The 16,500-nt window shown below is 38.9% G+C and overlaps 1 protein-coding gene across 2 annotated transcripts in view; it reads right to left on the reverse strand.

Moving 5' to 3' along the window:
- Positions 1-5,517: 5,517 nt before the first annotated feature.
- The window catches only part of LOC115213354 (phosphatidylinositol N-acetylglucosaminyltransferase subunit A), a 31,883-nt gene continuing 20,900 nt past the window's right edge, over positions 5,518-16,500 (reverse strand). For both annotated transcript variants that reach the window (XM_029782295.2, XM_036504173.1), the window contains exons 8-13: positions 16,039-16,121; positions 13,131-13,216; positions 11,044-11,227; positions 9,087-9,186; positions 6,779-6,844; positions 5,518-6,078 (exon numbers count right to left, since the gene is read on the reverse strand). In XM_029782295.2, coding sequence (XP_029638155.1) covers positions 6,797-6,844; positions 9,087-9,186; positions 11,044-11,227; positions 13,131-13,216; positions 16,039-16,121 — 501 coding nt within the window. In that variant the 3' untranslated portion in view covers positions 5,518-6,078; positions 6,779-6,796. The remainder of the gene's footprint in view (positions 6,079-6,778; positions 6,845-9,086; positions 9,187-11,043; positions 11,228-13,130; positions 13,217-16,038; positions 16,122-16,500) is intronic.

A 16,500-nucleotide genomic window follows, 5' to 3' on the forward strand; every position in this document is an offset into this window, starting at 1 on the left:
AAAGCCCCAGGCCCATCAGGAATTACTGCAGAGATGCTCAAAATATCTGGCAGTGTCGGCTATAACCTAGTCACCCGTATAGTCAACCAGGTGATACACGAAGGAGTCATACCCAATGACTGGTGCAGCAGCATACTAGTCAACTGCTACAAAGGTAAAGGTGATGCCCTAGATACAAATAATTACAGAGGTATCAAGCTGTTGGATCAAGTAATGAAGGTTACGGAGAGGGTCATAGCCCAACTAATTAGAGAGAGAGTTAGTTTAGATGAGATGCAGTTTGGGTTCGTGCCAGGAAAAGTACCACTGATGCTATATTCCTGGTAAGGCAGCTGCAGGAGAAATACCTAGCCAAAGATAAGCCCCTGTACCTGGCTTTCGTTGACATGGAGAAAGCTTTTGATAGGGTCCCCCGATCCCTTATCTGGTGGTCAATGAGGAAACTAGGGATAGATGAATGGCTGGTGAGGACTGTGCAAGCCATGTACAGAGATGCCGTAAGTAAGGTTAGGGTTGGCAACATGTACACAGAAGAATTCAAAGTAGAGGTTGGGGTCCACCAGGGTTCAGTACTCAGCCCCCTCCTATTTATCATAGTACTCCAGGCAATTACGGAGGAATTCAAGACAGGCTGTCCCTGGGAGCTCCTCTACGCTGACGACCTTGCTCTTATTGCTGAGTCACTATCAGAACTGGAGGAGAAGTTCCAGGTGTGGAAGGAGGGTTTAGAATCAAGGGGCCTTAGAGTCAACCTAGCTAAAACCAAAGTACTAATAAGTAGAAAGGTAGACAATCCACAAATATCTTCAGGAAGATGGCCCTGCTCGATCTGTAGAAAAGGTGTAGGTAGAAACTCTATAAGATGTACCCAGTGTAAGCTATGGACACATAAGAGGTGCAGCAATGTCAAAGGTAGGCTAACTGGGAAGATAGTTTTTGTATGTGGCAGATGCTCGGGAGCATTAACCTCCGAAAATCTGCAGAAAACAACTTCCGTCACTTTCCAGGGGGAAAAACTAGAAGTAGTTGATAGCTTCCGTTATCTAGGTGACCAAGTCAGTAGTGGGGGTGGGTGCGCTGAAAGTGTAACTGCTAGAATAAGAATAGCCTGGGCAAAGTTTAGGGAGCTCTTACCTCTGCTGGTGACTAAAGGCCTCTCGCTCAGAGTAAAAGGCAGACTGTATGATGCGTGTGTACGAACAGCCATGCTACATGGCAGCGAAACATGGGCTGTGACTGCTGAGGACATGCGTAAGCTCGTGAGGAATGAAGCCAGTATGCTCCGATGGATGTGTAATGTCAGTGTACATACTCGACAGAGCGTTAGCACCTTGAGAGAAATGTTGTACCTAAGAAGCATCAGTTGTGGTGTGCAAGAGAGACGATTGCGCTGGTATGGTCATGTGGCGAGAATGGATGAAGATAGGTGTGTGAGAAAGTGCCAATCCCTAGCAGTTGAGGGAACCCGTGGAAGAGGTAGACCCAGGAAAACCTGGGACGAGGTGGTGAAGCACGACCTTCGAACTTTAGGCCTCACTGAGGAAATGACCAGAGACCGAGACCTTTGGAAATATTCTGTACGTGAGAAGACCAGGCAGGACAAGTGAGCCCAGCCCACTTATGAATGCCTTTCCTCCCTTGGACACAAAGACCGGTTGAGGCAAGCGAAGTCGATATAGAACCTCATCCGACGACAGACACCCATCCCAACCCCCCATGCTTGCGAAGACATGTTGGGGCAAGCGAAATCGAAATCGAAATCGAAACCGAATTGAACCAGCCAGGATCCCTGGCCTGGTGGTACGTAAAAAGCACTATCCGACTCGGGGCCGTGGCACGTAAAATACTCCAATGCGACCGTACGACAGGCACCCATGCCAACCCCCTTTGCTTGTGAAGACATGTTGGGGCAAGCGAAATCGAAATCGAATTGAACCAGCCAGGATCCCTGGTCTGGTGGTACGTAAAAAGCACTATCCGACTCGTGGCCGTGGCACGTAAAATACTCCAATGCGACCGTACGACAGGCACCCTTGCCAACCCCCTTTGCTTGTGAAGACATGTTGGGGCAAGCGAAATCGAAATCGAATTGAACCAGCCAGGATCCCTGGTCTGGGGGTACGTAAAAAGCACTATCCGACTCGTGGCCGATGCCAGCACCGCCTCGACTGGCTTCCGTGCCGGTGGCACATAAAATACACCAATCTGACCGTGGCCGTTGCCAGCCCCGCCTGGCACCTGTGCAGGTGGCACGTAAAAAGCACCCACTACACTCACGGAGTGGTTGGCGTTAGGAAGGGCATCCAGCTGTAGAAACATTGCCAAATTAGACTGGAGCCTGGTGCAGCCTTCTGGCTTCCCAGAACCCCGGTCGAACCGTCCAACCCATGCTAGCATGGAGAACGGACGTTAAACGACGATGATGATATATATATACATATATACATATATATATACATATATACATATATACATATATATATGTGTGTGTGTGTGTGTATGTGTGTGTGTGTGTGTGTGTATACATACATTTATATACACACACACACACACATATATATATGTAGTGATGATGCATATATAATGTTTGCAGGTCTTTCAGAAACATAAATATTTGTAGAGCATCAATGTATCGTGTTACTGATACATCAATAATTCCCTATTGATGTATCAGTAACAATAACCTTGACAAATAATTACCACCACCACTATTTATTATCACTTTATGGAGTGTGTAATGAAGATTATGATAGCTGTGGGAAGCTATGGAAATGATCTGTTTACTTATCTATACAAATAAATTAAACAACTATACACTTATCTGCATGTGTATATGTTGCTGCTGTTGTTTAGCCAAAGGTGAGTCCTATACAATAAGACCCGTGAACAAAGGCATTGCAGCATTGACCATCCCTTCTTATTTTCAGACACAATGTATCTAAAACTACATTATCCAATGTCTCCTTTCTGATTTAAAGATTTAGTTCTATTTGTAGCCAACTAAGCTACAAAGTCGGAGCTCTTCATTGTTTCATGAAATGATGAAGAGCCTATACATAGATACATATGTACGTACTCTTTTACTTGTTTCAGTCATTGGACTGCGGTGATGCTGGAGCACCGCCTTTTAGTCGAGCAAATCGACCCCAGGACTTATTCTTTGTAAGCCCAGTACTTATACTATCGGTCTCTTTTGCCGAACCGCTAAGTTACGGGTCCGTAAACACACCAGCATTGGTTGTCAAGCAATGCTAGGGGGACAAACACACACGAACACATACACACTCACATATATATATATATATATACATATACACGACAGGCTTCTTTCAGTTTCCATCTACCAAATCCACTCACAAGGCATTGGTCGGCCCGAGGCTATAGTAGAAGAAACTTGCCCAAGATGCCATGCAGTGGGACTGAACCCAGAACCATATGGTTGGTTAGCAAGCTACTTACCACACAGCCACTCCTGCGCCTATGTATTTATGTATTTGTAGCAATGTATTTAACTCTGAACACCTTTTCAAACTCCACCTGTCTAACACCCGTGGACATGTTTACAAAGTCAGAAAACAACACAGCTCCCATGACTTTCGGAAACATTTTTTCACGCTAAGAGTTGCTGAAGCATGGAACAAACTGCTGGCATCAGTTGTTAGTTGTCGGAGCACTACATCCTTCAAAACTTCCATGCTTCCTGAGATTCGCCAACACTACACCTAATGTTCTCCACTCCATACACACGCAAGCATGTATCTGACTCGTACAGTGTTCACTTTCCAGACATTTGTACATTACTGCATATGCTTTATATGCACTTTTGACAAGTTGCAGTGCACCTGAGCACTGTATACAATAATTTCATTATTATTATTATTATTATTATTAATATTATTATTATTATTATTATTATACCTTGCTGAGTGTTGAGGAAGGGGTTGTGCTTATGTCTTTTGCAAGTCCTCATTCCTCTTGAATGTATGCATGTCAATACTTGCAAGGAAAACATGAACTGAAAGAAGACCAAGATGACCAATATTCTGGGAAGAAAAGACTAGACATAGTAATTAGTGAGGGGTTGGACACAAGGGTGATGAGAGGAGGAAAAAAGAATGGGACAGGAGCTTCTAAATGAAGATGGCATGAGTCCAGACAGCTCCAAAGAGCAGAAGCCATTAAAGTAGTGGGAGAAAAGAAAAACAGAGGAAACAATGCACCTGTGCCAGAGGCTGAGCATAATGGGGACTTTATACCAATCAGGTGGGTGGTCATTTTCTGTATCCAAGCTAGGATGTCTGTGTGCAGCAGCAGTATCATCTCAGAGGTGAGAACAACACACCATTACAGATCTCAGCAATAACTGTTGAAGACTGACTTATCTTCTCGCCCAGAAGAGAAGGGCCAGTCATTGAGAATCAGTCCTGGCTATGTTAAGGATGTGCTTTTACCAAGAGAGATCCTTATTGATAGTGAACGCTATAAATGAGGGTTTTAGTTAAGTGCTGCACATGATTAAAAGGAAGGGTACAATGGTCCTTTCTTCAAAAGAGTAGCATTAATGTTTTCTTGCTGCTGAAAGAGACAAGATTGGCCTCGAGTTCATAGCTGCTTAGATGCTGAACATCTAATCCCTTCCTGTATAATCAGTAAATACAAGGCCACTATATAGTTTCTGAATATTATAGTCTCTGCTGAATAGTATTTTTTGCAAAGTCCCGCTTGTGGGTTTTTTTGGGTTCTTTTTTACTCAGACTCACTATTGCAAGTTTTAATTTTCTTTGCAGTTCTTATGAGTACTCAGTCATTTTGTTACTGTGAAGGTCTAGATAGAAAAACAAGGACATGAAGGTAGAACCTTGATAGATATGTACATTTCCATATCTACATGTATGCTTTTGAAATCTCTGTTCATGAAACCAGTGTGGATTGGACATGTAATGTTAGAGTTGCAAATGGCTGTTTGGGGACTCTTAGGGAAGGAAGAGGTGTTGTGTCAGCTGCATAAAAGTGGCTGCTGTTGGCCAAAGCAGCAAGTAAGTCACTGAAGCATAAAAGGAAATGAGTGGAGTACAAAAACTAACCACTAAATCATGCCAGAGTCGACAGAATAAAGAATAAAAGGAGAGAAAGAACTCCGTCAGTACATATGAGAATAGATCTATTGTACTGTGTTTAATATGAGAAATTTGATACAGAAACATCAAGGTCAATGGTCAAACATGGTGGGTAGCATTATACTCAAGTGCAAAAGAAGAAAGATAAGAGAATAAAATATATTAATTAGATATGACATGTTGAGGTCACACTATACTTGACATTGTATTCAAGTAAATTCAGTACCTGTGTCCATAACAATGACAATGGAAGGAAAATAAGAGAAAAAGAAATGGAAAGCATGATAACAACTGGATACAAATTTAAACTCTTTTATTAAATAATCATTTATGTTCTGAATTTAGAAAACTTTGGACAGTTAGACTAGTCTTTTTCAACATACATGAAATAATATTTGTTTTTTTTTTTTCTCTTTTTGGTCAGATCTTGAATATTTAGACACATCCCAGAAGTTGTTAAATTTAGTAGTAGATATTTCCACCATTCACATGGGATGCCATAGTTTGATTCTTCATGAATGGGAATGACCGTTCTAATGGAGGTATCTCAGCATGGTCGCAGCACACGGTCAGGAACCATGGAAAGGTAAAACAGTCTTCAAGTTAAATCAACAATACCATAATCTTATATACAACAATCTTTAAATATATCCAGCAGTAAAGAGATATTGTAGTTCAAATGTAGCTTTAAGCCATCCTGTTTCCTATTACATGAGTGGATTGCAAGGTTATCAAACCCTTCTTAATACAATACAGCAAAAGAATATTTTGCAGCTGCAGATCAGCCCTGACTGAGTGGAAACAGTCAAAAGTAATCCAGTCATTACCACATGGTTGTATATCTAGGACTACCTCATACAATATATCATTCTTTGCCAAGATGATAAAGTATTATTTGACAGAATTTGGTTGCTATTTCATGTAGGGTGAAGTAATGTGTAGAGGCTCCATCTTCCAAATCCTTTCAAAAGAAAACAAAAAAAGGAATTTAAACATTTCAAAAACCTTTCGTTTTTAAAAATTATTCAAATTTAATTTCATATGATGAGAAGATTAATATATATATAGGATCACCAGCATCATCACCATCACCATTTAACGCTCCTTTACCATGCTGGCATGGGTTGGACATTTCAACAGGAGCTGGCAAGCCAGAGGACTGTGTTAAGCTCCAATGTCTGCATTGACATGGTTTCTACAGCTAGACATCCTTCTTAATGTCAGTATATTGAGAGCTTTTTCATGGCACTGGCATTACTGAGGTTAACAAGTAACTCACCAGACTATATTCCTCAACAGTGTGGCAGTGCAGTATTGAGGAAGATGTTTTTTGTGCTAGGTGTTGAGAGGCTAAAGTATTATAGAGGAGCAGGAACAGGTGTGTTAGTGTGAGGGAAATATCTGTCTTTCACCGCGTGACAACATGTGTTGGTTTGTTTATGTCCTTGTAGCTTACCAATTCAGGAAAAGAGACACTGATTGAATAAGAACCAGACTTATAAATAAGAACTGAGGTTGATTTTGATTGATGACACTATTCATGAAAGTGCTCCAGTACAGCCACAGTCAAAAATGACTGAAACAAGTAAAAGAGTAAACAAAATAGACACAACAAAAAAAAAATAATACAAATAATAAAAGATAACAGAATGATTGACTACCTTCATTTGAAATATAATTTATGTTAACTGCTTTTGATCTTTATGATCTGGAACAAGTTGTATATTCTGAAATTAAATTTGAAAATATAACTGTCAAAAGAACTATAAACTATTTGACTTTATGAACTTGATATCTCATATTTATATACAGAATTGGAGGAGCAGTGTCAGTTACCTTCACAGGTCCTCTGAGATTGGTAAAATCAATGCAGAGGTCATGATATGTTGAACTGTTCTTAAATGTCTATGAGATGAAAGTTACCATACTTTAATCCATCCTTATGTGCCAGTGCTTTATCTAATGCCCATGATATTCTAATGACTTCTCCTTTGTCTCTCTCCATTTCCAAATGTACTTTGATAGTGTTGTGGTGTTTCCAAAGTGGTGATTGCAGAACAAGCTATTGTGCAAGTACAAGCAACCCTTGAAGGAGTTTTCTGTAAGCACAATATAATTTGATGGCAGAGAGATCAATCTGAAGTATAATGTATGATAACTGCCAATGATATACAATATGTTTTAAGGCAGTAACTAGATAGCATTGTTGAGTACATTATACTTTCTTTGTATCAGTTACATGATAGAGCTGTGCTGTAATATTTGGCAGCCCTAATGAAGGTAGCTTCACTAGAGTACAAATCATCATCATTGTCATCATTTAACATCCATTTTCCATGCCAACATGGGTTAGACGGTTTGACATGGAGCTGGCCAGCTAGAGGAGCTGTCCAAACTCCAATTGTCTGTTGTGGAATGGTTTTGGTTTCTACAGCTGCATACCCTTCCTAACAGCAACCACTGTGGAGGCACAATGGCCCAGTGGTTAGGGCAGCGGACTCACGGTTGTAAGAACATGGTTTTGATTCCCAGACCGGGCATAGTGAGTGCTTATTGAGCAAAAACACCTAAGCTCCACGAGGCTCTGGCAGGGTGGGGGTGAACCCCGCTGTACTCTTTTGCCACAACTTTCTCTCGCTCTTTCTTCCTACTTCTGCCACAAAGCAGAGGAACCATGGTGTAACCCACTATGGTGTGGTAAACTTTCAGACCTTTGTCTAGATTGTGAATCCTCTGTACCCCAGGATGGTTCAGCTCTCCACCCGTTAAAAGCCACCGTTTACGGAATGAGGATAACAACGTAGCTTTTGCACCCATGCAACCACCAGTCTATTACGTGTGGTGAGTGGATCTTCAAGTTGCTACATTCTTGGTAGCTTACAGTAGGCTTGAATTAAAGATTATCCTTTGTGGCTAATGGCATGAGTCCTGATTGGAAGAAGAAGAAGACAGCAACCATTTAACTGAGCATGCTGGGTGCATTTTACATGCCACCAGCACAGGTGTGTTTATGCACCAGCATGGGTGCATTTTATGTGGCACCAACACCTGAAAGTACAAGCCTGTATGTATGAAAGACAGCGCTTTTACTTCGCTTGATGCGTCTTCTCAAGTACAGCAAATCACAACTCCCAGTCCCTTGTCATTTCCTCAGTGAGGCCCAGCATCTGAAGATCTCTTCTCACCACTTCATCCCACGTCTTCCTGGGTCTACCCCTTCCACAAGTTCCCTCCATAATCAGAACTTGACATTTTTTTATGCAGTTGTCCTCATCTATGTGCATCATGTGACCAAACCAAGCATAGTCTTCTTTCTTACACACAACTGATGTCTCTTATACTCTTATTTAAAATTTTTTTTTTTTTTTTGCTGAAACTCAATGGGACATGCTTCATAATATTTGGTAATCCCATTATTTGTCTTTCTTTCTTTCTCTATCCCTTTCTTCTTCGTTTGAAAGACAACTACCTGAATGTATTAGTTGAATTAATTGACTACCAATTGTTCTATTATTCTATATTAATGACATTCAAGGCTGTCTATAGATATAGGGCAAATATGAAATATTAAATGCATAAATAGCATAGAATTTCAAGTCACTTGCTTATATTGACAATTTATTAAAAAAAATTTACACCAAAAATGGATAATTTACCAAAAAAATTTTACATCATTTCCTCTCTCACATCAAAAATGGATGAACCAATCAATTGATGGTACTGAAGAATAAAAATGTGTCTACCACTTCATTCACACAACAAAGATTGTAGCATGATGTATTCACAATTGGTGATCCTGAAACCAACATGAGAAGACCTTATGTACATGCATCACTTGTTGTTTTGGAACACACACACACACACGCATACACACGCATACACACGCATACACACTAAGTGAACAAACGAACAATTACTGTTTAACTACTTTTAAAAATATTTAATATTTGCTTCAAACCAAACACTTACCTCATCCGGATAGAACCACCTTAAGTAAGACAAAAATATAATATCAATGATGGTAACAATGACAAGGAGCTTGCCAACCAGTTTTCCTGTGTTGTAGTACCTTTGAAAAAGAATGTATTAATATTATTTGTTATTTACTGTGATGCTGATTAATACATCATATGAAATAGTCTGTGACAATAAGAATGATTTACTTGCATTTCACACAATAATATTGATAGTATTTATTTTATCAGCTTGTGAAAGATTAACACACAAAAGTGATACAGGGGAGTAAACTCCAAAAGACTTTTTTAAGTCCCATCAGCATCAAACAACGATCTTATGTAATGCATAGTATAGTAATTAACCCAATCATCTTAGCTGAAAACAGTTATCATATTCTTCACAAACTTATGCAAGAACAGGTACCAAGATGTTAAACATTTGCTTTAAAAATTCATGAAAATATTCATATTTAAAGAACCAGTCCTAAAAAAGAAACCCAACTTTTATATAGCAGATTGGCAGGCTGAAGAATGAACTTTTTTTTTAGTGTAGATATTAAATGTCCTGGACATTGAAGTAAGACTCCAACTTAGAAGTCCAGGAGTTTTGGAGAATGTGAAATTACTCCTCAGTCATCACTATTGCCTGGTTTGCTCAGGCCAAAGGCAGAAGTACATGTCAAGGGCCCCATTTATTGGCCAAATACCAGAAGATGGTCCTGTGGTTAAGATATACAGGACTCAAAGGCAGGATGGCCCTTAGACATGTGTCATGCAGGCCCACCAGTATATGGACATGTCCTCATGTCATGTGAACCAGTCCCCACCCTACCTTAGGGTTAAAGAGGCCCTCTGTCTCACGTGTAAGCTCAAGAGAGCATAGTAAATTGTAAATATGCCATCAGAAGACAAAAGGAAACCACTGCCCTATATATATTGCCCATGGAAAATCATAAATCTTCAGACTTTAGCATGGAAAATCATTGCTGCCAACTTCTATAAAACAGATATTGTACATGAAGAAAGAAAGAAAGAAAGAGAGAGAGAAAGAGTGATACGGAACTGTTGTGGGTTTGTTTCTAAGTAGACTCATGTAGAGAATACATGTCAGCATGTCTATTTTTATGCTATTGAAAAAGTTTATGTTTTTAAATCCTTTATGCTATTCAAATTATACATTTCTTTGATTCGCCAGTGTCCCTCAAACGGGTTGCAGACTTCTCCTTTTACATGAAGAGAAATAGCTAAATCCAAGCCCAGTAATGTTATAAACACTACCTTAATTTCTGACTAAAAGATGATTATGAAATATCACTTCCTATCACTCCACTGTATAATGACTCTTTTATCATCCAGCATGGATATTCTGCAGTTTCTTAAGACATTACTGTCTATCAATGTAAGAAACATATGGTCTTGACCAGACAAAAAAAAAGTTGAACATATAATATCCTTATCATACTACGTGTTGCAAAGTGGCAGAGTTATGAGAGTGTCAGATAAAACGCCTCACCGTATTTGTTCAGTCTGCTCTCTAGGTTCAAATCCTGTCAAAATCAACTTTGCCTTTCTTTCATCTTTTCATGGTCAATGAAAAAGCACTATGTCTTTCGTCTTTCAGGATCAATGAAGAAAAAGCAACAATTTGGGATAATGGACTGGAAAGACTAAGAACGTCAGACTAGATGCCATGCAGTAAGTGTTCTGAGTTCAAATCCCACCATGGGCTACTTGGGTGGTAGACTTTATCCATCAACCAGTTTGGTTACCACCACCTGGTGCCCTTAGTAGAGTCCACTTTGTTGTAAGCATTCAGGTCAGTTTGAAGATATATTTGCCCCTTTCTCCCACCAGTCTCGGAAGCCCTGTAATGTTATAAATACTGCCTTACTTTCTAAGTAAAAGATAAAAAGAAAAAAAAATGAAAAAAAAAATAAACCAGATACTCAAGGTTGAAAGATAATACCTACTTCTTTAATCGTTCTGCTATATCTCTAGATGGCATCAACATTACATTTTTGTAAACCTTTTCAGTTCGTTGAGCTACAGAACGCCAGTTATACATCTCTTTGATACGCTGGTGTCTCTCAAATGGGTCGCAAACTTCTCCTTTTGCATGAAGAGAAATAGCTTTATCCAAGCCCTGTAAAAGAGCTAAAAATAAAGAACTTATTAAAAAAAGCTATCATTTACATAAGAATCACAATAGTAAAAATCAGTTTATGACTTGTTAGATTTTTGATCTTTGATTCTCTCTCAAATTACCATATTGTGATATCTCACTATGAAAATTAAACAAGACAGGGACATTTCATCATCATCATCATCATCGTTTAACGTCCGTTCTCCATGCTAGCATGGGTTGGACGGTTCGACCGGGGATCTGGGAAACCAGAAGGCTGCACCAGGCTCCAGTCTTATCTGGCAATGTTTCTACAGCTGGATGCCCTTCCTAACGCCAACCACTCCGTGAGTGTAGTGGGTGCTTTTTATGTGCCACCTGCACAGGTGCCAGGCAAGGCTGGCAACGGCCACGGTCAGATTGGTGTATTTTACGTGCCACCGGCACGGAAGCCAATCGAGGCGGCGCTGGCATCGGCCACGAGTCGGATAGTGCTTTTTACGTACCACCAGACCAGGGATCCTGGCTGGTTCAATTCGATTTCGAAATTGGATTTATAATTGGAATTTAGAGAATGCCAAAAACTGATAACAAAAATTCAAATCTATATAATTTTACAGTTGCTGTGAGGTTAAGATCATAGGTTCAATCTTAATTCATACCTTTAAAGCAAAAGGCGTATTAATCTACCTCAACTGTCAAATACTTGATTCAATCATTTGTAATCTGCTTATCCACTATTAGCATTAACTTTACTTCTGCTTCTTCCATGCTTTCCTGGATTGGACCATGAAAGCATTGAGGCATTGTTCTATAACTGGATGGCCTTCCTGACAACAAACCCTTTATTGTTTTTCAAATAAGGAATTTTTATTTTGCTGGCCTTCACATACATTGAAAACTGCTAGGCTTTGAGACATATATTTTACAAATGACAACATAAGCACTATCACTGCTATTTCTCACAAGGTGACAATGTGAAGACCCACAGAAATATTCCTATGTATGCATGTACACACACACACACACACACAACAAAACAGGAAATTTTTTGGTATTATTTATTCACCTTTACATGTGATTCATTTGCTAATAGAAGTTACAAAGTTTTACATATTAGATAGAGATGTAAGAAATTTCCTATCAGGAATTCTTCAGACAGAGACATAATCTAATTCTTATTAGCAAATGAAACCAAAAAATTTCCAATTTCCTCTTTCGTGATACAATAACTCTGCAAATAATATTTCAATAATTCTCAATTTTAATATGTATTTTGACTAACATACTGTAGCAACTGAGACTACATACTGGATTGTAATAATGAAATAGAGATATGCTTCAAGAGGAAACGGTTGGGATTTACCTTAATTACCTATATATTACACACACACACATCCATGGGGCTTCCTTATAGTTTCAATCCACTAAAATTCATTCACAAGACATTTGGTCAGCCCAAAGCTATAGTAGAAACATCTGCCTAAGGTGTCACACATTGAGATGAGACCTGAAGCCATATGATTGCAAAGCAAATTTCTTAATCATACTAACAAGTAAAATGATAAAGATGATTTGGAAAAAAAATACAAGCAAAAAACAAAGATTAACTCTACTTTAATCTTAACAAAAGTCTGTACTTAAATATTTGTTTTAAGAGTGTGTGGATAAAGTGATTCTATTAAATTAAATTTATACATTTTACCCAAAAAATAGCTACAAATGATCAGTGAATGTAGTTATAAATGTACAGCTTGTCAATAATTTGGAGGAGAGGTAGTTGATGAAAAGCCAAGACTGGGAGTCTATAACAAGTACTGAGTATTGAAAGCATGAAATGAGTATGTGGTTAAGAAATTCACTTCACATCGTTTCAGGTTCAACTTCAGTAAGTGTCTTCTATAATAGCTTCAGGTCAACATTTCAGTATCTTACCTGGAACATTAGGTTCAGCCAGTATAATAAGGTCATCTGGAAGAACTTCAGGAACTCCACCAACTTTGGTACTCACAACCTGAAGTCTAAAAGTGAAAGTAGAAAACATAATGGATAATGATAGCTATTACTGTAATAGATTAAGAGAGAAGCAGAAAGAAGAGGGATCCTTATTACAAGAATGAGGAGAGTGAAATATTTGGGATTGCAAGACAAATGTGTTAAGATGAAGGAATGTATACTATATTATTAGCATTGAAAAGAAAGCGACATGCAAATATCATTATAAGGGCTTGCAAAACAAGGATTATGAATTACAGAAAAGAAGCTAGATTTAAAGATCAAAGATGAAATTAGATCAATTAAGGTAGGCTAAATTCAAGTTTAGTTTTTGAGGAAGGCTTTAGGATAGGTTACATGGAACTAATTTTTTGCTGAGTCTGAGTACTAATATAAAAGCTAGATGCAGAAAAATGGCTTATAAGAATTGTGAAGTGCCATACTGTATGCGTAAACTCCCATGAAACAAATCAATAATACAAGTTTGATTTCCAGTATAACTATTTCTCTAACACTGCTATCCCCCTCTCTCTCTTTTGGAGAGGCATAAGCACCTACATGCACATATACACACATGGCAGTAACTTGCGCCTGCCGAATTCAATCACAAAGCTTCGGTCGGCTCGGGGCTATGACAGAAGACACCTACCCAAAGTGCCACGCAGTGGGACTGAACCCGAAACCATATAGCTAGGAAGCAAGCTCCCTAACCACACAGCCATGCCCGCGCCTACTATGTCCTTGAGAAATACAAGAATGTCGTAATTCCTGCAGTCAAGAGAAGTAACTACAAGCTGATAGATACTTTTGATAACAAAAAGTTGATCAATTGACTTTATCCTGTTAGCTGTGAGTTCTGTGAAGATTCATGTGTAAAGGTACATATCTATCAGGGTTCTACCTTTAGGTCTTTGCTTTTCTGTCTAGGCCTTCACAGTAACAAAATGACTGAGTACTCATAAGAACTGCAAAAGAAGATTAAAACTTGCAATAGTGAGTCTGAATCCAAAAAAAAACCCACAAGTGGGACTTTGCAAGAAAATAATATTCAGTAGATACTATATAGTGGCCTTGTATTTACTGATTACACAGGAAGGGAATAGATGTACAGCATGAGTAAATGATTTACATAAGCAGTTATGAACTTGAGGCCAAGGACTATTCAGTTAGCTAGTAAAAAATAGATGATATAATTTATATTGAAGATAAAGCTCGCCTGGCACCTGTGTCAGTGGCACATAAAAAACACCACCCGAGCATGGCCGTTCGCCAGCCTCATCTGGCACCTGTGTCGGTGGCACATAAAAAGCACCCACTACACTCACGGAGTGGTTGGCGTTAGGAAGGGCATCCAGCTGTAGAAACACTGCCAGATCTGACTGGCCTGGTGCAGCCTTCGAGCTTCCCAGACCCTAGTTGAACCGTCCAACCCATGCTAGCATGGAAAGCGGACGTTAAACGATGATGATGATGAAAGCTAATGATCAAACAGTGGATAGAAGTGAAACTGTTTGTCTTTAACTCAGAAGCTTATTAGGTTGGAGCTAACCTAGTTTTCAAGATATTTAAGCAACTGATGTACAAGACTCCGCCCTTAAACAAGACACCAATCCATTGTGGGATTAACCGTCAGCTGCCAATAGTAAAGTGGAGCAACATGAAGTGAAGTAGTATGCTCAAGGATACAACATAACATCCAGTTCAGAAATTGAACCCACGTTTTAATGAGTGTGAGCCCAATACCCTTAACTAAGCTACATGCCTTCACTTAGTAGTTAAAAAATGTTATAATGTATATCAAAGATAAACTTAATGATATTACAGTAGTTAGAGTTTAAAAAAAAGTAAAAGCCTTGTTTTTTTTGTTTTTTTTTAAGGCTTAGTCAATTCGTCAGAGGGTGAAAAATAACACCTATGACATTTTTCAGGGGGTCTGATATTGATAGGAGAAAAGGAAACTTATCCTGATTGGAGATCTGGCTTGAATACTTGCAATAGCAGAGTGAGCTCCAAGAGGCATCTAACTAGTTAATGGTATTAAACTTGAGTTTAGAGAAAGGTCACTTCTATTGACAACAATGAATTTATCACTAGGATAAATTATATGGCATAGATCTAAGTATTGTGGTATCCCCTTTGGCACTGAAATATGAGCTGTGAATGTCAAGGACCAACCCAATAATGATGGGAGATGGTTTTCAATGTAAGGTTTTGCAATGTTAACTTAAGAGAAAAATTAAGTCCAAGTATGTTTAGAAAGCAACTGGAGAGCAAACTTTTGTTTAACCCTTTAGAATTCAGATTTCTTTGTCAAATGTATTGCTTATTTATTCACATTGTTTTGAATTAATCTTGCATTATCTCACAGCTTTGAGATTTTGATGATGTAATTATTTATTTTTAGAATGATATTGTCTGCTAAGAGTGAGAGGCTGGATCTGGCCAGTTTGAACATAAAACAAGTGGAATATTTGGGCTGGATAAGGCCTGTTTGAATGTTAAAGAGTTAATATAGACAAGAAAAATGGTAGGTGAAAAATTGCCATGAGTTAATGCAAATTATTTCTACAGCAAGAGTAAATGGAGAAAGAATAAAGATTGATTATCAAATATCCATTTGAGAACACTGGACTTTATAGTTGAGATGATGTAGCATCAATGAATGGCGAGTAATACTTTCACAAGCAACTAACAATTAAACATACTCAGCAGAAATATAACTCTTCTTTCATCTCTTCATCTATTTCAGTCACATAGTTATGGCCATGCTGGGATCAACTTGTGTCTAAGTTCTCAAGTCACATATTTCAGAGAGAAAATTTCTGGTGTGAAATCAAATATAACTTACCCACATGAGGCAGCCTCAACCATTGCTATGCAGAAAGCTTCAGTTAGGGAAGTGTTTAACAAAATGTCTCCTTTAACAAGAACCTATAAGTCAAATGATTGTCATTTAATTTCATGATAAATATTGTTTTCTTTTATAATGTTTAGGTAGTTGCAAGTGACCAAAATCAAATTTTTAAAAAAATAGCTACAAATGATCTGTGAATCATCATCATCATCATCATCATCGTTAACGTCCGTTTTCCGCGCTAGCACGGGTTGGACGGTTTCGACCGGGGTCTGGGGAGCTCGGGACTGCCCCAGGCTCCAGTCTAGTCTGGCAGTGTTTCTACAGCTGGATGCCCTTCCTAACGCCAACCACTCCGCGAGTGTAGTGGGTGTTTTTTACGTGCCACCTGCACAGGTGCCAGAGGGGTCTGACATCGGCCACGTTCGGATGGTGCTTTTTATGTGGGGGGGGGGT

Source organism: Octopus sinensis, linkage group LG6, assembly GCF_006345805.1.
Source record: "Octopus sinensis linkage group LG6, ASM634580v1, whole genome shotgun sequence".
NCBI classification, from domain to species: Eukaryota; Metazoa; Mollusca; class Cephalopoda; order Octopoda; family Octopodidae; genus Octopus; species Octopus sinensis.